Source organism: Nerophis lumbriciformis, linkage group LG06 (genome assembly GCF_033978685.3).
Source record: "Nerophis lumbriciformis linkage group LG06, RoL_Nlum_v2.1, whole genome shotgun sequence".
NCBI classification, from domain to species: Eukaryota; Metazoa; Chordata; class Actinopteri; order Syngnathiformes; family Syngnathidae; genus Nerophis; species Nerophis lumbriciformis.
This window is the reverse complement of record NC_084553.2, coordinates 43,495,854-43,523,851: the sequence shown is the minus strand read 5'-3', so window position 1 is coordinate 43,523,851 and position 27,998 is coordinate 43,495,854. Positions and strand designations below refer to the sequence as shown.

Sequence of the window (27,998 nt, the reverse complement as noted above, 5' to 3'; positions counted from 1 at the left end):
TCTTTCAATACAAACCTTCCATCTTAAACAGCAGTTTGAACATGCTATCTGTAAAACGTTCAGTAAAAGAGTGAGTGATGCAGACTTTTGCTTGTTTTGTCAGAGTGTAAATGGATATAAATGTGGCTAAATGGGGGTCAGACCTGCACGTAAAGAAGGTTGAGCTGGACCGGGTCCCGGGAGTCCACATTTTGGTCCGAGTAGAAGAACTTGCGTCGCAGCAGAAGCGTCTCGTTCTCGTCCACGCCTTGCTCCCTGAACGTCCTGCTGTGGTCCAGCCAGTTCACTGACAAGACATTAATAGTATTGCTTCAGATGTTTGGCACCTATTGTCATTTTAAAAAGGCTTCATATGAAGGCTTTATACATTCAAAGCAAGCTTTATTGCTAGTTAGTGGATGTGCACAATTTGATGGATGACTTTTTAAAGTAATACTTTGCAATTACCGGTATATTTGATTTATTTACTCATTAATCAGGGAAAAACATGTATATATTTAACATAATAAATAGGTTCAAAATTATTATTTAAATGTATGTTTCCCTAATTAATTATGGGACAATTAGTTAACATTTTATAAGTTCCTCTTTAATTGGATTCATATTCATTTATTTTTGCAATGCAAAAAAGAAAAAAAACAAGCTCAACCATTTTTTATTCAAAAGTCAGCCTATGTTTATTTGCGGAGTAAATATGTTGAAAAATTCAAAGTTAATTTTATATATATATATATATATATATATATATATATATATATATATATATATATATATATATATATATATATATATATATATATATATATATATATTTTTTTTTGTATCTAAATTTCCTGTATTTATTTAAATCAGGGTATGTCATGAGTTAGTGAAGCCCTTTGAAACACTTGTGATTAAGGGCTGTATAAATAAACTTTAATTGATTAAATTGCCAGTGCTTTATTTATATGTCGCTGATTTTGTGACAAAAGCCTCCTTACAAATTCTATTTATTATATCAATAATTATTTGTCTATTTATTTAACCTAAATTGGCAGTATTTATTTATCTTTAGTTAATTTGCTCACAGAAAACTTCTTACATAGATGAATAAAACTTATTTGTTTTTTCATGGATTACTTACAATATTTATTTAACCTAAATAGCGAGTACCGGCATTTAATATTTAACCATAATTGTCAGTATTTATTCATATTTAATACATATTGTGAAGAAACCCTCCTTACATAGATAAATACATGTGATAGACAAACAGAGGAACTCACAGTCGTCGTCTGTGTGCAGTTTGGCTTTGAGCTTCTCCATCTTCCTCTCATCACGCAGCAGCGTTCGGTCTTTCTTTAACGTGCCCATGCTGTCGTCTTTCTTCTCCTCCATAAACTCCTGGATCAAAGAGTACTCCTCGTAGTTGGTGATGCCTGTAAACAAGACGCACACAATAATAGCTGTGCTTAATTTTTGTTCTTGTTGTGTTTTAACAAAGTATATGTCAGTTTAAAACCTGTTCCATCATACTGCATGTTGAATGATGAATGATTTCTGAAATCAAAACATTTGTCATTCTTTCATCCAAGAAGACGAGCAATAAATGTAGACGACCACCATGTATTCTAACTGGCTCGGGCTGCATTGCTTATGATATTGTGTATGTACATGTGGCATAAAAATGTCCAACAAAACAATCTAGTTAAAATAAATAAAATAAATAAATAATGTCAGTCGACACAAAGGTATTGGGGAAAAATGGGAAAAAAAGTGTAGTATTTTTTAAATAAAATATAAAAATTGGTAGGTAAATTTAGAAATGTTGGCCCATAAATAAAATACAACTGTGCCCAAAAAATATGTTGCACACACTTAAAAAATATACAGTCGTCACTTGTTTATCGCTGTTAATTGCTTCCGGACATGACCACGAATTTGCACATAAATCAAATATTTTCATAGCTAGCCAATACAGTAATGCTGGCTGAGGTTCAGCCAATCAGTGGCCACAATACTAAACAACGCACTCTGATTGGCTTGGTCTTGTTTAGTGGCCAATACTATTGTAGTATAACTACTTTTAGTTTATTTAGCCATTTTGATGTTTGAAAATGCTTAATTTAGGACCAAAAATTGCTATTAAAAAATTATATAATAGAAAATAATGCCATGTGGTGAAGCTGCAACATTTGAAACGTGATGTGGCGTGAGACATTGTTTTTTTTATTTAATTGAAAAAACCCACATTTGTAGGCTGCCATAACTACAAGGGAAGACAAGACAAAATGTTTGCAACAGCAAAATAAATAAATAAAATAAAATAAAATAAAATTATATATATATATATATATATATATATATATATATATATATATATATATATATATATATATATATATATATATATATATATATATATATATATGTGTGTGTGTGTGTGTGTGTGTGTAAAAAAAAAAGAAGAAAAAAAGGCTGGTAATGAAAAGTGGACTTTTAGCAACTGTTTTTTTAATTTAATTTAAAAAACCCACATTTGTAGGCTGCCATAACTACAAGGGAAGACAAGACAAAATGTTTGCAACAGCAAAAAAAAATAAAAGAAAATAAAAATGTATATATATATATATGTGTGTGTGTGTGTGTGTGTGTGTGTAAAAAAAAAAAGAGAAAAAAAAGGCTGGTAATGAAAAGTGGACTTTTAGCAACTGTTCATCTACTTAATAAAAAAAAAAAGTTTTTAAAAACCTTTTACAGAAAAGCACATTTTCAGGGCCCATCAACCAAAACTTTAAATGTGTAAAAAAATGTACAAGGCAAAAAAATAAGTAATTAGGCTTTTGATATTGTGTGGAATTATCCCAGAAACACTCTATATAGCTGAGGTAAAAGGTCAAATAAGCACACTTCTGTACAAAAGCCACTATTAGATTTATTGCTTCAGCAGCTCTATAGTAACCATATATGGTGGTTCTGCTATGCCAAGTTCCACCTATATCTAGACTTTCACAAAATGGGCCAGCCCATCCCAAAATACCTTTGCTGGTATGAACAGTGCACATTGTCATTTTGGGTCAGACATTTTAAAAATAGTGGGGTAGTCGTTTGTAGCACTTTAGCAACATAACATTGGAGGAGCGTTAGCGTGAGTTTGCATGTGTTTTATTTTTGTCATTTCCAGCCGTTTATCCTCAAATCGGCTTGACCAATGGGCCACCAGTCGTTTAATTCATGTCACTCATATAGCAGTTTAAGTAGTACCTAGTTTTTTTAATGACAAAATGTCACTAGCGAGTAGAGGCGAGTACAGTCAGTACCATGCAGTAGAGTTGTGCAGTATAGAGTGAGTGGTACCTATTCTACTGCATATGGTCACAAGCAGCTCCCCGACTGTTTTGGAGTCATCCACCATGATGGTTTTAACGGCGCCGTCCAACATTTTGATTTTCTGGGGCTTCTGTTTCTTCTTGTATTCAAGAATGTCCTGCAAAGTTAAGAAAAACACAAAAAAGTGAAAAAGAAGAGGAGAAATTGATGAAGCACAAAGCGAGACCTGATTGTATGCCCGCTGAGAAAAAAAAAAGATCAAATGGGTCCAGGTTGTGCGGTGGCAAGATGAGCGAATTGAAAAGGGGAGGGGGAGCACAAAAAAACGAAATTTACCGGCTGCCAATCACAGCCCATTGCTTTCTTTTCCTCGATCACAATGAGGAGACGAGATTTGGTGGAGAATAATTGGTCACAGTCATGCATGCTACCTTGCCTTGGCTTTAAAGAAAAGAGAGCATTCAGAGGAAAGGACCAGCATTCATGAACAGAGCAGCAAATATGATAGACCTTTTCAAACTAACTGAACGCCATTCCTCTTTACAAATGGTCTGTTTGTAAAAGTAAGTCCTAATTCACCATTTATCATTTTTCAAGCATGTTTTTGGGCAGAATTTATGTATTTTTTCACCAATCATCTCCAAAATGTTAGTCTTGCTGTGTTTGGCAGGTAGCCTATTGTTTTTTGACCCCAAAAACTTGAAGAAGCAGGGGTTACAGGTCAAACAGGTAAACACTACATTTGTTGTTTTAGCCACCAAAAACAAATTGTAATGGGAATGTGTAATTCCGCTTCTTAGCACACCACACCAGACCTGGTCCGCCAGAGAATGAGAAAACGTAACCAAAGGGATCAGTGTTGCAAACTTAGCTATAAAGTATTTAGCAAGCAATCAGACCCCTCTAGACACTAGATACTATTTTTTTTTTTAACGTTTTGTCTTCTGAAACCTTTCTCCTGCAGCATCCAATTACAATTACATGCAAGTGCATCATGGCCAACTACGCAGATTAGAAGATGTTTTAATGACTACATGTGTAAAGTAAATTAAATCGGGCCATCAAATCACTTTCTATCTGCAAGAGAAAACAATACTGTATACTGTGTGCCTGTCATTGCTTCTTAATGTGTAAAACTGAATTTAAAACGTGTTTTAATAACAGTGAGAGGCATATTATAGGGTGGAGAGTATCAAATGTAGACCATTTAGGGAATTTATTAGTGGGGGGTTTTGCCATTTTCAAATGGCATGGATGTAATGTTTATACAACGAGCACAACTATTTACCCCAGCGTTTCTCAAAGTGTGGGGCGCGCCCCACTGGTGGGGAATAGAGACATGACAGGTGTGGCGCGAAGAACGGGAGGAAATTTCACTTTAAATGTATTTATTTATTATTATATTCTTAGATTTTTTTTTTTTACTATGCTTTCATTTTCTATACACACTGTAAATCACTTTGTGATTCTGTCTGTGAAATCCGCTATATAAATAAATGGAAATTACCGGTACTTATTTTTACTGTAGGCTTTATATTTCTCGGTACGAGCGAAAGTTTGACAGACATAGCAACAGTAACTAATGGGGGCGGGGCTAAACGGAACAAACTTTCGCGCGGATGGGTAGCAGGCTAATGTGTGGACCACAATTACACAAATATATACATTTGTGACTCGCACCTCAAAGGTCGTCGAGCCAGAGCCAGCGCCTGCAGAGAAACAAAAATCTGACGGGCACACACTGTGTCATTCACCGGGAAGCACTCGCGTCAAGGCAGCTCAGCCCCGAACTCAATGAGGTTTTAACAGATGTTGTGAGCGCGGTAAATTTGATCAAAACACGACCACTGAAAGTGCGACTGTTCTCTGCACTGTGTGAGGAAATGGGAGCTGATCATACAGCCGTGCTGTTTCACAGTGAAGCAAGGTGACTCTCCCGGGGAAAAGTGCTGTCCCTTGCCCTGTCTTGCCAAATGCATAGCTCCTCCTTTTTTTTTTTTTTTGCAAAGATTGCAAAGTGGCACTTTTATTGTATTTATTATTGAACTTGATGCAAGTTATTTGATTTATTATTGAACTTGATGCAAGTTATAACACTTTTTTTGATTTATTATTGAACTTGATGGAAGTTATAACACGTTTGTTTTATTTATTATTGAACTTGATGCAAGTTATAACACTTTTTTTGATTTATTATTGAACTTGATGCAAGTTATTTGATTTATTATTGAACTTGATGCAAGTTATAACACTTGTATTTGATTTATTATTGAACTTGATGCAAGTTATAACACTTTTTTTGATTTATTATTGAACGTGATGCAAGTTATAACACTTTTTTTGATTTATTATTGAACTTGATGCAAGTTATAACACTTTTTTAAATTTATTATTGAACTTGATGCAAGTTATAACATTTTTATTTGATTTATTATTGAACTTGATGCAAGTTATAACACTTTTTTTGATTTATTATTGAACGTGATGCAAGTTATAACACTTTTTTTGATTTATTATTGAACTTGATGCAAGTTATAACACTTTTGTTTTATTTATTATTGAACTTGATGCAAGTTATAACACTTTTATTTATTTATTATTGAACTTGATGCAAGTTATTTGATTTATTATTGAACTTGATGCAAGTTATAACACTTTTATTTGATTTATTATTGAACTTGATGCAAGTTATAACACTTTTTTTGATTTATTATTGAACGTGATGCAAGTTATAACACTTTTTTTTATTTATTATTGAACTTGATGCAAGTTATACAACTTTTGTTGATTTATTATTGAACTTGATGCAAGTTATAACACTTTTTATTTATTTATTATTGAACTTGATGCAAGTTATAACACTTTTATTTGATTTATTATTGAACTTGATGCAAGTTATAACACTTTTTTTGATTTATTATTGAACGTGATGCAAGTTATAACCCTTTTTTGATTTATTATTGAACGTGATGCAAGTTATAACCCTTTTTTGATTTATTATTGAACTTGATGCAAGTTATAACACTTTTTTTGATTTATTATTGAACTTGATGCAAGTTATAACACTTTTATTTGATTTATTATTGAACTTGATGCAAGTTATAACACTTTTTTTGATTTATTATTGAACGTGATGCAAGTTATAACACTTTTTTTGATTTATTATTGAACTTGATGCAAGTTATAACACTTTTATTTGATTTATTATTGAACTTGATGCAAGTTATAACACTTTTTTTGATTTATTATTGAACGTGATGCAAGTTATAACACTTTTTTTGATTTATTATTGAACTTGATGCAAGTTATAACACTTTTGTTTTATTTATTATTGAACTTGATGGAAGTTATTTGATTTATTATTGAACTTGATGCAAGTTGTACCACAGCTGCACAGTTATTTTATTTATCATTGAACTTGGTGTTTTTTTATGTTATTGAGTTTGAATGTATACAACTTGATGTTCAATAAATGTGAAAATGTTAAAGCTTGGCATTAGCGCTCTGTTGGGGTGATGGGGGCAGGTGGGGCTTGAAAACTCCCCCTTGTCCAAAGTGGGGGATGACAAAAAAAGTTTGAGAACCACTGATTTACCCCATTGCGGAGCATGTAGTAGTCGAGTGTCCTGCCAGACTCCAGCCAGATTCCTTTTCTGGGGTCTTCGTCAGACAGAAACAGACCATAATCTGAAGCTAGAGAGGGAAAAAAGTGTAGGGTTTTAGTGTTCTAAAAACACTGCAAAGTATTGAGGCACACATTTTAATGTATTGTATTTACAGGTCTTGAGTTAAATTTCGCCATTCTCACCCTGTCCAGACTGAGCCTCGGGAACTCTCTCCCGGATGATCCTGCAGGCGTCGTAGATAGCCGTGGACGGCTCGAACTGCATGGTCTTCACCACGTTGCAGTGGCGAACGCAGATTTTCAGCGACAGAACAACCATCTTGGCCGGCAGCGGGTTGGAACTGTACCTATGCAGAGGAGGAAGAGCTCAAAGTATGTAGTGTATATGAATGCATCTATGGTTCAGGCCCTACTCCGAATGAGAGTGCGAGAGTGCTAGGCATCGAGCTAAAAGCCCTAGCTGTTAACTCTATCAATGTCCAGCGAAAGCTCTTAAAGTGTAAACGAATGAGATTTGCTTACGTACACACTGGCTGGCCTCTGTTACACTGAACCCTCTAAACCTCACTCTCATCCGGGTCACAGCACCAAAGTAAACTGCCTGGTCCAGCCCCTGCTTCCGCTCCACCTGGGGCCTCCAAATGAGACGGGAGGCATTGAGCTAAAAGCTCAAGCTGTCAACTCAATGTCCAGCGCAAGCTATTAAGGTGTTTGAGGTTTACCAACGTAGACACTGGCATGGTCACGCTGGCTTGCCTCCGTTACACTCATCCCCCTAAACCTCCCTTCCGTCCGGGTCACGACACCAACGTAACCTACCTACTCCAGCCCATACTTCCATTCTTACTTTTTTTTACTTTGACTTTATTTCGATCACATCAACCAAAAATACTCTCCAGGTATAAAATTTTAACAAGGTAAATAAAACATGGTGTGTCAGCGAAAAATAGCAAGAAGAAGCAAAACCTTATAATGTCCTGCTCAAATCACTCAGATATAATAATCTGATTCTTTATAAACAACAGAATACATGATGACCTTGTATAACAATATTAATTTAGTATACATAATATATTGGTAAATGTCCAACGCAAGCATTTAAGGAATTAAGGAGTGAGGTTTACCAACGTACAGCCACGCTTGCTTGCCTCCTTTACCCTCGCTCTCCTAATCCTCTCTCTCATCCGGGTCACTGCACCAATGTAAACCATCTAGGCCAGCCCCTCATTCAGTTCCACCCAGGGGCGTAAATTGAGTTGTCCATATTTTTAGATACCGGTTCCTAATTCCAAGCGGCCCGTGAAAATTCTGGACTCATGATACTGCTATCACCACTTTTTTTATCCAGCTGACCGTCGTAATTATGACACGCGCGCGCTGTCACTTTCTTTCAGGTGCCGCTGCAAAGCATAAAAAAAAGACATGGCGGAAGAGCCAATTGGAGTCGACTTTTTTACTGCACCACTTAAACAGAATTATAGATTTACGTGTCATCGGAATAGCGGGCGGAATCAATGTTCGCTAAAAACAGACTCTAAATGCAGAAAGTCGCGGAAATTGATGCTGAACTCAGATGCTGTTCTTGAGAGGAAAAGTATTTACTGTGCACTTGACAAACACTCACTTCCATGGAAATGCCAGCTCTCTATACACAGCCCTGCACGCTGCACCATTCTGAGGCCAGTTCTGTGCTTGCCTCGGGGACACACGACCACCTCAAACTACCAAACTAACTCTAAAAGACAAAGCCGAACATTTCCCAAATGACTTCCGGTGATGTGTTTCTTTTGCAAATTTTATAACTACTGGTCACCATAAAGCTGTGTGGAAAAAAAACCTGCCACTACTGCAGCCATTTGTAGACCTCACCAGCGATTAAACTTCTTCATTGGTAAGTTGATGAAAACTTGACAGCTTCTAAAAATATAGTTAGAGCAGCAGTGTTGAAATAATAACTAATGCATCTTTCTATAACTTGGAAACATGTAAACTCAAATTTATTGGTACATTGTTATTGTGCTTTTTGTTATTTAATTTTCTTTTTTTTTTATTCACTTATAATGTTAATAAAACGAACTAATCCATAGTATATATTAGGGATGTCCGATAATGGCTTTTTTGCCGATATCCGATATTCCGATATTGTCCAACTCTTAATTACCGATACCGATATCAACCGATACCGATATGTACAGTTGTGGAATTAACACATTATTATGCCTAATTTGGACAACCAGGTATGGTGAAGATAAGGTCCCTTTTAAAAAAAATTATAAAATAAAATACGATAAATAAATTAAAAACATTTTCTTGAATAAAAAAGAAAGTAAAACAATATAAAAACAGTTACATAGAAACTAGTAATTAATTAAAATGAGTAAAATTAACTGTTAAAAGTTAGTACTATTAGTGGACCACCAGCACGCACAATCATGTGTGCTTACGGACTGTATCCCTTGCAGACTGTATTGATATATATTGATATATAATGTAGGAACCAGAATATTAATAACAGAAAGAAACAACCCTTTTGTGTGAATGAGTGTGAATGGGGGAGGGAGGTTTTTTGGGTTGGTGCACTAATTGTAAGTGTACCTTGTGTTTTTTATGTTGATTTAATAAAAAAAAAAATAAAAATAAAAACGATACCGATAATAAAAAAAAACTATACCCATAATTAACATTTTAAAGCATTTATCGGCCGATATTATCGGACGTCTCTAGTTTATATGTTTTTTTAGGACAGATGCCACTGTATAAATCTGGCAGGTTAAAAACAATGTAAAAAATTGTGATATTAATAGAGATTGGATTTTTTTTTGGTTGTTCTTTTTGTATCCCCCAGCCCTAGACGTGATAACCTGCTTGCAATAATCACAAATAAAGAAAAAACACCTCACAAAAGTTGGTAACAACAATATTTCCTCCTCAAAAGACCCTCAAAGTCCAGTGTGAAGCAAATCGATGTATTATAATAATCCATGAAGTTGCTCAGACGCAACTTCTGACGTCACTCCATCACGCCGCCTTTGCGTGGTATCAAAACACTGCACACCTACCTAATATGCTAATTGTTGTATTAATTTATGATATAAAGTATTTGATATGATATAAATGATGATATAATGCACAGTGCCATGTAAAAGGTCTGTGCTCCGCCTACATAAATATTATTTCCAGCTGAGTGCAATTAGAAACACATTGATGCATCTGCGTGGTGTTTACAAGATGACATAACTGCATTGCACTGCAAACATATTTAAGACTTAAAAGCAGATGTTGATAAAAGACTTCCCTGCTGTAAGATGTTACATGGGGTTAACCTCTTTTGCCAATAAAAATTGTAATAACAATGCATTTTCAAAATCTTTATCTATGGCAATTACATACAGTACTGATGAGTATTGACAAATACCGGTACCGATAAGGAATATCAATAATTTTGTAAGGATAAAATCTTAACGACGTACATCCCTATATGAGAGTGCTAGACATCGAGCTAAAAGCCACAGCTGTCAACTCTGTGTCCAGCGCAAGCTCTTAAGCTGTTAGGAGTGTGAGGATTACCAACGCACACACTTGCTGGCCTCCATTACACCCAAGGGTCACGGCACCAGTGTAACCCGCCTTGTCCAGCCCCTGCATCCATTCTGCCCGGCGTTCAAACCTCGGTCCTCCCAATGAAAGCGCTAGGCATTAAGTTTAATGCCCGAGCGGTCAACTCAATGTCCAGTGCAAGCTCTTCAATGTCAATCAATCAATCAATGTTTATTTACATAGCCCTAAATCACAAGTGTCTCAAAGGGCTGCACAAGCCACACACGACATCCTCGGTACAGAGCCCACATAAGGGCAAGGAAAAACTCACCCCAGTGGGACGTCGATGTGAATGACTATGATAAACCATGGAGAGGACCGCATATGTGGGTAACCCCCCCTCTAGGGGAGACTGAATGTTCTTAAGGTGTTATGGAGTGAGATGTACCAATGCGGACACTGGCGTAGCCACACTCGCTGGCCTCTGTTACACTCACTCATGTAATGAATAGTGAAGTGAATTATATTTATATAACGCTTTTTTCTCTAGAGACTCAAAGCGCTTTACATAGTGAAACCCGTTATCTACATCTTTAAGCTACATTCACACCAGTGTGGGTGGTACTGGGAGCAGGTGGGTCAAGTGTCTTGCCCAGAGACACAACAGCAGTGGTGAGGATGGCAGAAGCAGGAATCGAACATGGAAGCCTCAAGTTGCTGGCACACCCAAACACATTTGTTTCAATAAAACAACACCCTTACTGAATTTAGACACAAACAAGGTCTGCCAGTCCATTCATAGAAGCACATGTCAAAATATGTCATTAAATACTGTAAACAGCCACCTGTGCATTCATATAGACCAGGGTTTCCCCTATTGTGCAAGATTAATGCCGCCACACCTTCAAAATAAGTTTTTTTAGTTTTTTTTTATATGAAAAACACTAACATAAAAACAAATTTAAGTGATATATTGTATGAATGGATATACCGTATATAGTCTATTATTTACGTAGTATTGGCCATAATAGGTTTAAAAAATGCTCAAATATCATAACAATTTTCCTAAATGCTTTATTTTGAGAAGAAAAAAAATCTCAATCGCCTGTCAGAAGCGCGTCAGCTGGTCGTGCACCTAAACCAGATGATACCTGGCAAAAGTAAGAAGAGAAAGTTGAAGAGAAAAGTGTTTCAAGTTAATGAATGCATTTTTTGTTCAGACCAATGTTAACTACTCTAAGTTCTTTTGACATTACTACAGACAATAACGTCTAGCTTTACGCCGCATGCGTCTTTGACCCTCCGTTTGGACATCACTGTGGAGTGTGTATTTGTCCCCGTGCGTATTTGGGTTTTCTCCTGGTGCTCCAGTTTCTTCCCATCCATCCATCCATTGTCTACCGCATGCCCCTTTTGGTGTCGCGGGGGGTGCTGGAGCTTATCTCAGCTGCATTCGGGCGGAAGATGGTGTACACCCTGGACAAGTCGCCACCTCATCGCAGGGCCAACACAGATAGACAGACAACATTCACACTCACATTCACACACTAAGGCCAATTTAGTGTTGCCAATCAACCTATCAGTTTCCTCCCACATTCCAAAAATATGCATGTTAGCTTCATTGGAGACTGTAAATTGTCCATAGATATGAATGTGAGTGTTAATGATTGTCTATCTGTGCCCTGCGATTGGCCATGCTAATTCGAGTTAGCTTGTCTATGAACTAGTCCATTGTACGTTAGCATTAAGTTAGCGGCATTAAAGCTCAACCTTTGTCCTGCATTATTGTATTGCTTTTTTTCAGTTTCAGTAACTTAACGTGATTCCTACATGTATGTGCACTTCATGTGTATATATAATGTACTTTCTTTAGTGTCGTTAGTTTTACTGTGACTTCATTGTGAAGAATATCAACAAAACACCTAAAGTAATTTTTTTTCAAATCTAATTCAAAGGACTGTTTACATATTTGGCAAACTAAATAACAACATTCAGGGAGGGCTGAATAAAGTGTAGCCTGTGTCAACTTTTACAATAAGCAGCAACAATTGAAACTGCCTTGGACAAAGACAGCCAAGTCTACCAAGTCAAAGTCTCTGTGTTAAAGCTAATGGTGATTCTAATGCAGTGGTTCTTAACCTGGGTTCGATCGAACCCCAGGGGTTCGGCGGAGGTCATGACACACCCGACTCATCGTGTAAATATAAACTTCTCCCTATCGGCGTATTACGCATACAGCAACAGCAGAAGTCAGACTGATTTGCAGGTGTGTAATTTGTTGTGAGTTTATGCACTGTGTTGGTTTTGTTCTTTGCACAAGGTGATGTTCATGCATGGTTCACTTCGTGCATCAGTAATAAAACATGGTAACACTTTAGTATGGGGAACATATTCACCATTAATTAGTTGCTTATTAACATGCAAATTACTAAAATATTGGCTCTTAACTAGTCATTATTAAGTACTTATTAATGCCTTATTCGGCATGGCCTTATTATAAGCCTAACCCTCTAACCCTGACCCTAACCCTTTAACCCTAACCCTGACCAAATAACTCTAAATTAAGTCTTTGTTACTTAGAATATATTCCCCATACTAAAGTGTTACCAAAAACATATATTTTCATCTTGAATTTAAAAAAAAATGTTTTTTTTATTTTTCACTAAAGGGTTCGGTGAATGCGCATATGACACTGGTGGGGTTCGGTCATACTTGCCAACCCTCCCGGATTTTCCGGGAGACTCCCGAAATTCAGCGCCTCTCCCGAAAACCTCCCGGGACAAATTTTCTCCCGAAAATCTCCCGAAATTCATGCGGACCTGAGTGACGTGTCGACAGCCTGTTTTCACGTCCGCGTTCCCACAATATAAACAGCGTGCCTGCCCAATCACGTTATAACTGTAGAATGATCGAGGGCGAGTTCTTGGTTTCTTATGTGGGTTTATTGTTAGGCAGTTTCATTAACGTCCTCCCAGCGCGGCAACAACACACAACAACAGCAGTCACGTTTTCGTCTACCGTAAAGCAGTTCGTCTGCCGTAAACAGCAATGTTGTGACACTCTTAAACAGGACAATACTGCCCTCTACTGTACATGCATATGTGACAATAACATCTACAGCTTTTAGAGAGTGCAGTGCACAACTGGAGACGAAGCAGAATGCATCATCAGAGAGGGTGTTCAGCATGGTTAGAAAAATAGTGACAGAGAATAGAACAAGGATGACAATTCAACCCTTAACTCAACAATGAGTAGATGAGTGTTATGTGTGTGTATATGTGGAAATAAATGAACACTGAAATTCAAGTATTTCTCTTATTTATATATATATATAATAAAATAAATATATATATATAGCTAGAATTCACTGAAAGTCAAGTATTTCTTATATATATATACAGTATATATATATATATATATATATATATATATATATATATATATATATATATATATATATATATATATATATATATATATATGAAATACTTGACTTGGTGAATTCTAGCTGTAAATATACTCCTCCATTTCCATTCTGGTGGTCCCATATAAGGTAAACGTTTGTCCTTCTATTCTCGTTCACACATAATGTAAACATCTGTCAGTCCATTTAGATTCATTGTGTTAACATGTATGTCCATTCGGAATCACACACACACATAACTTTGGGTTTATGTTAGCGAACAAATAACTTAAATTAGTCATTTTTGTTGCACATCAGTTGACAATTGTATCGGAAAAAAAATAACACAAATTTTGGCAGAGACTCCATCAAGCAGAATCCAAAAAAACATCATTATCTTCAAACGTTGGCAAGTTGCAAAGCAGTTTCTGGTTTTCACCGCATGATGAAGTCAGTACATGCTGTTCAAACTGTCAACACCATTCTTCCTGTTCTCCCAAAGGTATTTCATTCTAATAACACCAAACAGAAAGCATCTCTTCCGATATTTCTTGTCATTAAATCTTTTTTAAAGAGATGGGGGAAAAAAAGGGAAGTGTGATGTTTCAAACCCCCTCAAACAGAGCACCTCCTGTCTGGGCATCAATGGCAGGCACAGGGCTCCTCTGTGTCTGAGGTCAGAGTTCAAAGGTCAGTCTGGGCCGTAGCGGAAAAGACAAGCAGGGTCTCTCTTCTGGCTCCTGACCCTGACTAACACTTGGAGAATTTGCTTCCTATGTGAGATGGGTTCACACGTGGAGGCGAAGGTGTTAGAACCAAAGTCGACGCAATAACGAGGGAAAGTGGTGCAAATATTTATATAAATATTTTCAGGGTGTAATTGGACAATATACAAAACCCAAAACCAGTGAAGTTGGCACATTGTGTAAATCGTAAATAAAAACAGAATACAATGATTTGCAAATCCTTTTCAACTTATATTCAATTGAATAGACTGCAAAGACAAGATACTTAACGTTCGAACTGGAAAAACGTTGTTATTTTTTGCAAATATTAGTTCATTTGGAATTTGATGCATGCAACATGTTTCAGGTGAACAGGCTAATTGGGAACAGGTGGGTGCGATGATTGGGTAAAAAAGCAGCTTCCATGAAATGCTCAGCACCACTTTGAGAACAAATGCCTTAGCAAATTGTCAAACAGCTTAAGAACAACATTTCTCAAAGAGCTATTGCAAGGAATTTAAGGATTTCACCATCATTGGTCCGTGATATCATCAAAAGGTTCAGAGAATCTGGAGAAATCACTGCACGTAAGCGATGATATTACGGACCTTCGATCTCTCAGGCGGTACTGCATCAAAAACCGACATCAGTGTGTAAAGGTTATCACCACATGGGCTCAGGAACACTTCATAAAACCACTGTCAGTAACTACAGTTTGTCGCTACATCTGTAAGTTAAAACTATACTATGCAAAGCGAAAGCTATTTATCAACAACACCCAGAAACGCTGCCGGCTTCGCTGGGCCTGAGCTCATCTAAGATGGACTGATGCAAAGTGGAAAAGTGTTCAGTGGTCTGACAAGTCCACATTTCAAATAATTTTAGGAAACTGTGGACGTTGTGTCCTCCGTAACAAAGAGGAAAAGAACCCTCCGGATTATTATAGGCGCAAAGTTCAAAAGCCAGCATCTGTGATGGTACGGGGGTGTATTAGTGCCCAAGGTATGGGTAACTTACACATCTGTGAAGGCACCATTAATGCTGAAGAAAGGTACATACAGGTTTTGGAGCAACATATGTTGCCATCCAAGCAACGTTATCATTGACGCCCGTGCTTATTTCAGCAAGACAATGCCAAGCCACGTGTTACAACAGCGTGGCTTCGTAGTAAAAGAGTGCGGGTACTAGACTGGACGCCTGTAGTGTGGCACAATATGAAACCTAAAATACCACAACGGAGACCTCGGACTGTTGAGCAACTTAAGTTGTACATCAAGCAAGAATGGGAAAGAACTCCACCTGAAAAGCTTCAAAAATTGGTCTGCTCAGTTCCCAAACGTTTACTGAGTGTTGTTAAAAGGAAAAGCCATGTAACACAGTGGTAAAAATGCTCCTGTGCCAACTTTTTTGCAATGTGTTGCTGCCATTAAATTGTAAGTTAATGATTATTTGCAAAAAAAAAATTAAGTTTCTCAGTTCGAACATTGAATAACTTGTCTTTGCAGTCTCTTCAATTGAATATAAGTTGAAAAGGATTTGCAAATCATTGTATTCTGTTTTTATTTACAAATTACACAACGTGCCAACTTTACTGGTTTTGGGTTTTCTATTTTACTTCTCACGTGCACCAAATTCCCTTTCACTCGGGCAGAGTGCCGACATGAGATAAAGGGTAAAAGGAGACAGGAGGCTGCAGCATGTAAGCCGTTGTTCGATAGATCGATGATGCAAAGCAAGAGCAGAGCCTGCTGGGAACGTCCAGACCTTATTACTGTAACAAGGCCTCTAATTCAATATTACCGCAGCCCACAAGTCAGCACGAGTTCTGGGCCAGAAAGCACACTCAATATTCAGGGTTGGGCATGTCGCTAACCTAGTTTCAGCAAATAAACTGGGCTGGAGCACCGTGCTAATTAGTCCATCTGCCTTCTCTGGCTCGCCAGTACGTTTGTTTGCGTCTACCAACAACGGGACGTTTCAGAGCAGATGTGCAGCATATTGCTGTTTGGCCTCAGGTGACGCCATTTGACCATGAAAGGGAGATAAGGACTCACGGTTTAATCATTCGCATCAGGATGTGCAATCAGAACAAAGCTTTTAAGTAGACACGCAAATTGTTTCATTGTGACACAAGCTAGTTTGATGTTGCTGAAACAAACACAGCACAAGTAATTTGTGCCCGGAGCATTTTGATTAAAATGTTAAAGGGCGCCTCAAATGCGGAAAACATTAACACTTATTTCATAGTTCTGGACCTAAAAAAGATATTGACTGGTGACCTTCCCCCCAAAAGAGACACATGAATAATATTAAGCTTGTTTTCTAACGAGTTTCTGCACATTTTTGAACGCCGACTTTTAGCTACAAAATGTGAGCGGGCCTGCTTTAGCCACTTGACCTCACCCACAGAAAACTGTAGGCAATTTTATATTGTGAAGAATGGGTTTTGGTAGCATCTTCATTGCAAATCATGATATGTTTGTGCAGAATTTGAAGGAATTAGCCAATATATCTTTCAGATGCATTGTTGCAGAGTATAGTAACACAACTAAAGAAGGGGTCAAATTGCATACATTTCCAAATGATGGCAATATGAGGAAAGTATGGACCTCTCTGGTCAAATTGACTCTTGCAAAATGGGTGTAATTTTCAGCAATCATTTAATGATTCTGACTTTGAAGAAGGAGGGTTTTGGTCAGAGTTTGGCGGAAAAAATAATATTAAGACTCAAGCCAAATGCGATCCTGAAAATCAGGAGCACCCTCGATGGGAGAAAGAACCTGCGGAAAAATTGAGAAAGAAAAGCAGACGCCAAAACATGAGAAAAAGAAGGTACGCCGCTAGTGTTCTATTTTGCGTCCTCTTCTACTGACGTTTTCTTCAAGATGCTTGAGGAAATGCTTGAAAGAGCATGAGGAAACAAAGGCTATGGTGTCTATGAAAGAGAATACGGAAGTCCAGAAATCAAAAAATTGTTTTATATGCCTTTATCCACACTGTCTTTGCGAGGAAATGGGCTCCAGTTCTGTAGATGACGTCACACCAAGAGGGGGCGGCATATGGAATCTAGCGATGGAAAGGGGGCATTTAAAGTACAGTTATTTATCTACCCATTACACAACACATTTATTTTTCGGACTATAAGGCACACTTAAAAGTCCTTTAATTTTCTCAAAAATGCGCCTTATAACCCGGTACACCTAATGTACGGATTAATTCTTGTTCTGCTTACCGACCTCGAAACTATTTTATTTGATACATGGTTTAATGATAAGTGTGACCAGTAGATGGCAGTCACACATAACAGATAAGTGTGGACTGCAAGTTGACGCCTGCACAATAAAGGATGCTAGCAAGTACCCGTAAGCAAAGGACACCAAAACTTAGATTTTTCATTGAGAATAGAGAGGGCGCTCAACAATCTGTCAAAATGTTTTAGCACGGAGGAAACTCATTTCGGCCGCTTGTACCCATGATCTTGTCCTTCCGGTTATAACCCAAAGCTCATGACTATAGGTGAGGATAGGGACATAGATCGACCAGTAAATTGAGAGCTTTGCCTTTCGGCTTAGCTCCTTCCCCACGAAGGACCAATACAGGGTCCACATCACTGCAGATGCTGCACCGATCCGCCTGTTTATTTCACAATCAACTCTTCCCTCACTCGAGACCCCCCGAGGTACTTGAACTCCTCCACTTGGGGCAGGATCTCCTCCCAGACCCGGAGATGGCAATCCACCCTCTTCCGGGTGAGAACCATTGACTCAGACTTGGAAGTGTGGATTTTCATCCCAGTCACTTCACACTCAGCTGCGAACTGATCCAGTGAGAGCTGAAGATCCTGGTCAGTTGAAGCCAGCAGGACCACATCATCCGCAAAAAGCAGAGACCTAATCCTGCAGCCACCAAACCGGATCCCCTCAACGCCTTAACTGCCTCCAGAAATTATGTCCATAAAAGTTGTCAACAGAATCGGGGACAAAGGGCAGCCCTGGCGGAGTCCAACCCTCATTGGAAATGGGTCCGACTTACTGCCGGCAATGCAGACCAAGCTCTGACACTGATTATACAGGGAGAGGACCGCCAAAATCAGGCGGTCCGATACCCCATACTCTCTGAGCACTATCCACAGGACTTCCCGAGGGACATGGTCGTTTGCCTTCTCCAAGTCCACAAAACACATGTAGACTGGTTGGGCAAACTCCCATGCACCCTCAAGGATCCTGCCGATAGTATAAAGTTGGTCCAAGTTCCATGGCCAGGACGAAAACCACATTGCTCCTCCTGAATCCGAGGTTCAACTATCCGACGTAGCCTCCTCTCCAGTATACCTAAATAGACCTTACCGGGAAGGCTGAGCAGTGTGATCCCACAATAATTGGAACACACCCTCCGGATCCCCTTTTTAAATAGAGGAGGATGTCTTCCAAGTATTCCTTCCACCAATCCACAGCATCCCATAGTCGACGTTAGCAGCACACCATCCCCACTATACACGAGTGAACAGTGCACGGAGGCGGCGGATGGTGTTCCGGAATCGCTTCGAGCCATCTGGAAGTCGTTCTCTGTGGCTTCTCCAAACTCCTCCCATGCCCAGGTTTTTGCCTCTTCAACCGCCAAAGCCGCACACCACTTGGCCTGTCCGTACCTATCCGCTGCCTCCGGAGTCCCAAGAGCCAAAATGACCCAATAGGACTCTTTCAGCTTGACGGCATCTCTCAACGTTGGTGGCCACCAGCGGGTTCTGGGATTCCCGCCACTGCAGGCACCAACCACCTTGCGGCCACAGCTCCGATCGGCTGCCTCGACATTTGGCCACTCGGACTCAATATCCAGCGCCTCCCTAGTAACATGTTTGAAGTTCTCCCGGAGGTGGGAATTCAAACTCTCTTTGATGGGAGTCTCTGCCAGACGTTCCCAGCAGACCCTCACAATACGAGCACTCCCCAGTACTCCCTCTCGGGACTCCAAAAAGGGCGGGTACTCTGAACTGCTGTTTGGTGCGTAAGCACAAACAAGAGTCAGGACCCGTGCCCCCACCTGGAGTCGGAGGGAGCTACCCTTTCAGCCACCGAGTTAAACTGCAACGTGCAGGCTATGAGCCGCGGGGCATCAATATATATATATATATATCGCCTCTCACTGCTGGCAACGCCAGAGTGGAAGAGAGTCAAGCCGCTATCGAGAGGACTGGTTCCAGAGCCCTTGCTGTGCATCAAAGTGAGATCGACTAGTTCCAGCCAGAAGTTCTCTACCTCGCACACCAGCTCAGGCTCCTTTCCCCCCCCAGCGAGGTGACATTCCACGTCCCAAGAGCTAGCTTCTGTAGTCAAGGATTTGACTGCCAAGGGCCCTACCTTCGGCTGCCACCCAGCTCACAGAAAACTCGACTTCTATGCCCCCTCCTATAGGTGGTGATCCCATCCTACGCTGTTGCCTTTTCTAATATAAAGTAGCGTACGGATCTAACTTACATCGGTCAGTCAACTCGCTATGGAAGCGCTGAAAACTACTGGCACAACAAAGATGACGGGGAGAAGACGCTGTTGAAGTGGAGCCACGTAACTAAGATGGCCCACAAAACGGCGCATCCTGAAGAGACTGTCAGAAAGCGGATTGAAGATGGTCTGTAAACAAAATCTATGCAACATTTTGACCAAAGAACCACCACTACATGTTATGTAGACCACAAGAAATTGTTTTAAATGTAGGGGAAATCATCATAATATGACCCCTTTAATGCGCCTTAAAATCCGCTGCGCCTTTTGTATGAAAATAGACCTGAATAGATCCGCTTGTCGGCAATGCGCCTTATAATCCGGTGACCCCTATGGTCCAAAAAATATGGTAATTGATATTATGGGAAACAACTGTCATTTTTCTGGAGTAAAAATACATAAAGACAACTTGTTAATTTTGGTCATCTGGACGCGATGAATCCTTTAAACATCCATTGGTCCATTCATATATAGACAGAATGAAAACCAATGTTGGACATTGACATACACACTACTGCCGGTCGTTTCACTTACAAACAATGCAAACAGATGTCTGTCTATTTATATGCACACATACCGTTAAAATGCCTAATGTCAAAAGTTGTACATTGTACACACATGATATTGACATTTGCCGATTGATTCACATAAACATGCTGTCTATCCATTCACATACACAATATTAAAATCAGTTAATCTTTTCATATACAATTAAATGTAAATAATTGTTGATTAGCTCACAAACATAGAGGTATCAACTTATCTCTGTCCATGGAAACATATCTCGGTCTATTCTCATACTGTACACAGTGTCTATTCATGCATATGTCAAATACATAATGTTAAAATATGTCTATCACATCCACAACATTTTAAATATCAACATATGTTGGTAGATTCTCATACACACACAATGTTCAAATCTATTAATCCATTCATATACACTTAGGCGTAAACATCTGTTGATTAGTTTACAAACTGTCAACATCTGTCCATCCATTCACATACACACATACTTTAATGGAAGCCTCTCTTGGTCGGTTCACACACGTGCAATTACAAAATGTAAGAAATATTGGTCTGTCAATTCTCATTAGCAGCAGTCAGACCATTCACATACACTAATTGTAAGCATTGTTCTGTTCTGCAAGTCAAAATGGGTTTTTCCAATCCCAAATACAATGTCAAAATCGGTCTGTTTATTCACATACGTGTAAACATCTCAGTCGGTCAGTCAAACTCCAAACATTGACTTAAGGTGTCTAGAATTGGGCATCATTCAAAATGTATCATGCTTGTTCACAATCAACAAGTGGCAGATGGAAGTACATATTCAATCAAAGTTCATTACATTTATGTTTGTCTTTGAGAACACCGAAACCCAAATACTACAACTGCTCTGCTTAGAAAGAGACAAACGTCACTAGAATGATGCATTTGTTTTCTTTATTTTCTGCTAAAATCTTTATGTGCCACACTTCACTTTGGGTCGATGAGGCTGCTGGTGTGCTGCAAGTTTAAAGAGTGCACTTGTAAAAAAATAAGTGGAGCTCAGCCACATCCTGCTCCTGTTCTGTATTCATGACGTGACAACCAATTCACAGCATCACTTCACACTTCAATTCCATTTTTCACACCGCAAATGTAGCCGCATCATTGGAGGATTTTTCAGAGCTGTCAGAATACATAGCGGTCCACGTTGCTAATCAATCCTGCTGGGTGGCACTGACAAATAGATTTGAATCAATTGTAGTCAAATTAATAAGTAATCAGTGCAATCTTGAAACATTGCCACAGGTTTTTAATTTAAAAAGAGAAAAACCTTGTCGACCATTTCCACTAATCACAATTGCAGCAAACTACCACATTAGCAGCCATCAGTCTTGGTTGACACATAGTCGTAAGTGCTCAGCTAGTGCAGGAGTCCATGAATGTGGAAAACTATGAAGACAGTGCAGGTGAGGAGTCACAGTGGTGGGATATTGACGAGAGTTCCGAACATGTTCTTTTATTACGCTACTTCATTTTCTTACACGATGGTCTATTTTGGCGAAAGATTTTGACGTATGTCATCTTTCGTTGACATACAGGTGGGATACGGATGGGGGATATGGCCTAAAATCTATGTCACAATATATTTTGCAGCCTTCTGCGAGAACGATACATATCAAAGTGATGGGCAGTAGCGTTCGACTCGTAGCGACGCTACGTAGCTTAAAGGGGAACATTATCACAATTTCAGAAGGGTTAAAACCATTAAAAATCAGTTCCCAGTGGCTTATTTTATTTTTCGAAGTTTTTTTCAAAATTTTACCCATCACTCAATATCCCTAAAAAAAAGCTTCAAAGCGCCTGATTTTAACCATCGTTATATACACCCGTCCATTTTCCTGTGACGTCACATAGTGATGCCGATACAAACAAACATGGCGGATAGAACAGCAAGGAATAGCGACATTAGCTCGGATTCAGACTCGTATTTCAGCAGCTTAAGCGATTCAACAGATTACGCATGTATTGAAACGGATGGTTGTAGTGTGGAGGCAGGTAGCGAAAACGAAATTGAAGAAGAAACTGAAGCTATTGAGCCATATCGGTTTGAACCGTATGCAAGCGAAACCGACAAAAACGACACAACAGCCAGCGACACGGGAGAAAGCGAGGACGAATTCGGCGATCGCCTTCTAACCAACGATTGGTATGTGTTTGTTTGGCATTAAAGGAAACTAACAACTATGAACTAGGTTTACAGCATATGAAATACATTTGGCAACAACATGCACTTTGAGAGTGCAGACAGCCCAGTTTTCATCAATTAATATATTCTGTAGACATACCCTCATCCGCTCGCAGATTTCTTTGACTTTATCGTTGGAAATGCATCTGTTGAGTGTCGCAGGATATCCACACATTCTTGCCATCTCTGTCGTAGCATAGCTTTCGTCGGTAAAGTGTGCGGAACAAACGTCCAATTTCTTGCCACTTTCGCATCTTTGGGCCACTGGTGCAACTCGAATCCGTCCCTGTTCGTGTTGTTACACACTCCGACAACACACCGACGAGGCATGATGTCTCCAAGGTACGGAAAACAGTCGAAAAAACGGAAAATAACAGAGCTGATTTGACTTGGTGTTTGTAATGTGTTTGAGAAAATGGCGGATTGCTTCCTGTTGTGACGTCATCGCTCCGAGAGCGAATAATAGAAAGGCGTTTAATTCGCCAAAATTCACCCATTTAGAGTTCGGAAATCGGTTAAATAAATATATGGTCTTTTTTCTGCAACATCAAGGTATATAATGACGCTTACATAGGTCTGGTGATAATGTTCCCCTTTAACTACATTTCCCAGTAGTGTGGAGGTAGCCTTTTTGAACCAGTAGCGATTCCTGTAGCTTTGCTATTTTTAGACCCATGTAGCGCAGTAGCGACAAAGAGAGAAAATGGACTGCAAATTTGGGGAAAAACTAAAAAATACGAAGAAAACCCTTGGTTTACGTATGATGAGTCACGATTGGCTAAGGTTAGGGTAAAACATTGCAGGCAGGCCAATCAGAGGCAAGATAGGGCGGGTTATCAAAACTTGGAAGCAAAATCACGATAAAAGATCATGAGGAGAGGGTCCCTCCTGGGATGAGACTATTTAAGAGTATTTAAGTAGCTATGTTTCTTCCACGGTGCATCAATAGGCTATTTACCAGTACTTTTATTTAATTGACATTATTTTTAACATTTTATAAAAGTTCTGTTTTGTTCTGGCTACACACAGCTGTGTGACCAAACCACTCGGGGAGGAGGGAAGCGATGGGAAAGTGTCAATACCGATTACCCCATACTGCTTTGTTAAACACTAGTTATAAAAGTAACATAGGATTCCAGTCTTGGCACACAAATATGTTCACTTTTATTGATTTTATTGAACCATGGACTCGGACTTGGAGGTGCTGATTCTCATCCCAGTCGCTTCACACTCAGCTGCGAACCGATCCAGTGAGAGCTGAAGATCCTGGCCAGATGAAGCCATCAGGACCAAATCATCTGCAAAAAGCAGAGACCTAATCCTGCAGCCACCAAACCGGATCCCCTCAACGTCTTGACTGCGCCTAGAAATTCTGTCCATAAAAGTTATGAACAGAATCGGTGACAAAGGGCAGCCTTGGCGGAGTCCAACCCTCACTGGAAACGTGTCCGACTTACTGCCGGCAATGCGAACCAAGCTCTGACACTGATCATACAGGGAGCGGACCGCCACAATCAGACAGTCCGAAACCCCATACTCTCTGAGCACTCCCCACAGGACTTCCCGAGGGACACGGTCGAATGCCTTCTCCAAGTCCACAAAGCACATGTAGACTGGTTGGGCAAACTCCCATGCACCCTCAAGGACCCTGCCGAGAGTATAGAGCTGGTCCACAGTTCCACGACCAGGACGAAAACCACACTGTTCCTCCTGAATCCGAGGTTCGACTATCCGGCGTAGCCTCCTCTCCAGTACACCTGAATAGACCTTACCGGGAAGGCTGAGGAGTGTGATCCCACGATAGTTAGAACACACCCTCCGGTTCCCCCTTTTAAAAAGAGGAACCACCACCCCCGGTCTGCCAATCCAGAGGTACTGCCTCCGATGTCCACGCGGTACAAGCGGCCGAAATGAGTTTCCTCCGCCGGGTGGCGGGGCTCTCCCTTAGAGATAGGGTGAGAAGCTCTGTCATCCGGGGGGAGCTCAAAGTAAAGCCGCTGCTCCTCCACATCGAGAGGAGCCAGATGAGGTGGTTCGGGCATCTGGTCAGGATGCCACCCGAGCGCCTCCCTAAGGAGGTGTTTAGGGCACGTCCGACCGGTAGGAGGCCACGAGGAAGACCCAGGACACGTTGGGAAGACTATGTCTCCCGGCTGGCCTGGGAACGCCTCGGGATCCCCCGGGAGGAGCTGGACGAAGTGGCTGGGGAGAGGGAAGTCTGGGCTTCCCTGCTTAGGCTGCTGCCCCCGCGACCCGACCTCGGATAAGCGGAAGAAGATGGATGGATGGATTTTATTGATTTCTGTTCATGTAAAATAGAGTTTGACAATGTCTGTTTTTCGTAAGACAAATGTTTTGCACTTTTCCTTAGGCCAGGTTATTGTCATTTTGCCACTGTGGTGTCTGTCATTTCAACCTGTGCTGAAAAGTCTCCATTCCAATAGAGAGTACATATTTTGGTGTTTCTTAAATACTATTACTATTATTATTGTTTCAGTGCATTTTATTTAATTTTTTTCCTTTTTTTTTTACCTCATTTCGTACATGGTACCGCAACTTTGCAAGTTAAAAGAAATATTAAAATGTTAAAAATCCTGACAAATGGCCCGTTTCCAGTTTGAGTTTATTATAATAAACAATCAAACTGAGCCTTTAAACTTACCCGAACAATGAGGATAATGAGGAATCTACTCAAATGTGGTTGTGTTGCTTCCATGCTATCGAAAACATTCTGCAATGGCATTAAAGACGTTTTTGCTTTTCCTGTCTCAAACTACATTTTCAGCGTTTATCACCACCTCAGCAATGGGACGGTTAAAAACACCACGCCTTTAAAGGGGAACATTATCACAATTTCAGAAGGGTTAAAACCATTAAAAATCAGTTCCCAGTGGCTTATTTTATTTTTCGAAGTTTTTTTCAAAATTTTACCCATCACGCAATATCCCTAAAAAAAGCTTCAAAGTGCCTGATTGTAACCATCGTTATATACACCCACCCATTTTCCTGTGACGTCACATAGTGATGCCAATACAAACAAACATGGCGGATAGAACAGCAAGGTATAGCGACATTAGCTCGGATTCAGACTCGGATTTCAGCGGCTTAAGCGATACAACAGATTAGGCATGTATTGAAACGAATGGTTGTAGTGTGGAGGCAGGTAGCGAAAACGAAATTGAAGAACAAACTGAAGTTATTGAGCCATATCGGTTTAAACCGTATGCAAGCAAAACCGACGAAAACGACACGACAGCCAGCGACACGGGAGAAAGCGAGGACGAATTCGGCGATCGCCTTCTAACCAACGATTGGTATGTTTGTTTGGCATTAAAGGAAACTAACAACTATGAACTAGGTTTACAGCATATGAAATACATTTGGCAACAACATGCACTTTGAGAGTGCAGACAGCCCAGTTTTCATCAATTAATATATTCTGTAGACATACCCTCATCCGCTCTGTTTTCCTGGGGGTCTGGCGGCAGATTTCTTTGACTTTATCGTTGGAAATGCATCTGCTTTGAGTGTCGCAGGATATCCACACATTCTTGCCATCGCTGTCGTAGCATAGCTTTCGTCGGTAAAGTGTGCGGAACAAACGTCCAATTTCTTGCCACTTTCGCATCTTTGGGCCACTGGTGCAACTTGAATCCGTCCCTGTTCGTGTTGTTACACCCTCCGACAACACACCGACGAGGCATGATGTCTCCAAGGTACGGAAAACAGTCGAAAAAACGGAAAATAACAGAGCTGATTTGACTCGGTGTTTGAGAAAATGGCGGATTGCTTCCCGATGTGACATCACGTTGTGACATCATCGCTCTGAGAGCGAATAATACAAATGCGTTTAATTCGCCAAAATTCACCCATTTAGAGTTCGGAAATCGGTTAAAAAAATATATGGTATTTTTTCTGCAACATCAAGGTACCGTATTTTCCGCACTATAAGGCGCACCGGATTATTAGCCGCACCTTCTATGAATTACATATTTCATAATTTTGTCCACCAATAAGCCGCCCCGGACTATAAGCCGCGCCTACGCTGCGCTAAAGTGAATGTCAAAAAAACGCTGCGCTAAAGTGAATGTCAAAAAAACAGTCAGATAGTTCAGTCAAACTTTAATAATATATTGAAAACCAGCGTTCTAACAACTCTGTCCCAAAATGTACAAATGTGCAATCACAAACATAGTAAAATTCAAAATGGTGTAGAGCAATAGCAACATACCGGTAATGTTGCTCGAACGTTAATGTCACAACACACAAAATAAACATAGCGCTCACTTTCTGAAGTTATTCTTCATTCGTACCGGTAAATCCTTCGAATTCTTCGTCTTCGGTGTCCGAATTGAAAAGTTGCGCAAGCGTGGGTTCCAAAATGGCCGGCTCCGTCTCTTCGAAGTCATCGGATTCAGTGTCGCTGTTGTTGTGCAGCAGTTCTGTGAATCCTGCCTTCCGGAAAGCTCGGACCACAGTTGTGACAGAAATATCTGCCCAGGCATTTACAATCCACTGGCAGATGTTGGCGTATGTCGTCCGGCGCTGTCTGCCCGTTTTAGTGAAGGTGTGTTCGCCTTCGGTCGTCCATTTTTCCCACGCCGTTCGCACTCGTGATTTGAATGCCCTGTTGACACCAATATCCAGCGGTTGGAGTTCTTTGGTTAATCCACCCGGAATGACGGCGAGTGTTGTATTTGTGTGCTTCACTTGTTTTTTGACACCATCTGTGATGTGGGCGCGCATAGAGTCGTATATCAACATGGACGGAGCAGCGTGAAAAAAGCCACCCGGCCTCTTCGCGTAAACTTCCCTTAACCACTCGCTCATCTTTTCTTCATCCATCCATCCCTTCGAGTTAGCTTTTATGATGACGCCGGCTGGAAAGGTCTCTTTTGGCAAGGTCTTCCTTTTGAATATCACCATGGGAGGAAGTTTCTGGCCATTAGCATGGCAAGCTAGAACCACAGTGAAGGATGACTTCTCATTCCCTGTGGTGCGAATATTCACCGTACGTGCTCCCGTTCCACAGTGCAGTTCACAGGAATATCAGTTGCTGTGAAATACGGTAGTAATCCGTGTGCGGATGGAGAGATTGCGTCTTTTTATGAACCGGATCCTTGTCCTTTGTAGGAGCCATTTTGTGGTCTTTACAGATGTAAAC

General features: G+C 40.0%; 1 protein-coding gene across 1 annotated transcript in view; it reads right to left on the bottom strand.

Moving 5' to 3' along the window:
* Nucleotides 1-27,998, bottom strand: part of tln2a (talin 2a) — a 214,539-nt gene that overhangs the window by 100,023 nt on the left and 86,518 nt on the right. Inside the window, exons 3-7 of the mRNA XM_072913376.1 lie at nucleotides 7,118-7,281; nucleotides 6,905-7,002; nucleotides 3,337-3,466; nucleotides 1,266-1,418; nucleotides 144-286 (exon numbers count right to left, since the gene is read on the bottom strand). Coding sequence (XP_072769477.1) covers nucleotides 144-286; nucleotides 1,266-1,418; nucleotides 3,337-3,466; nucleotides 6,905-7,002; nucleotides 7,118-7,253 — 660 coding nt within the window. The 5' untranslated portion in view covers nucleotides 7,254-7,281. The remainder of the gene's footprint in view (nucleotides 1-143; nucleotides 287-1,265; nucleotides 1,419-3,336; nucleotides 3,467-6,904; nucleotides 7,003-7,117; nucleotides 7,282-27,998) is intronic.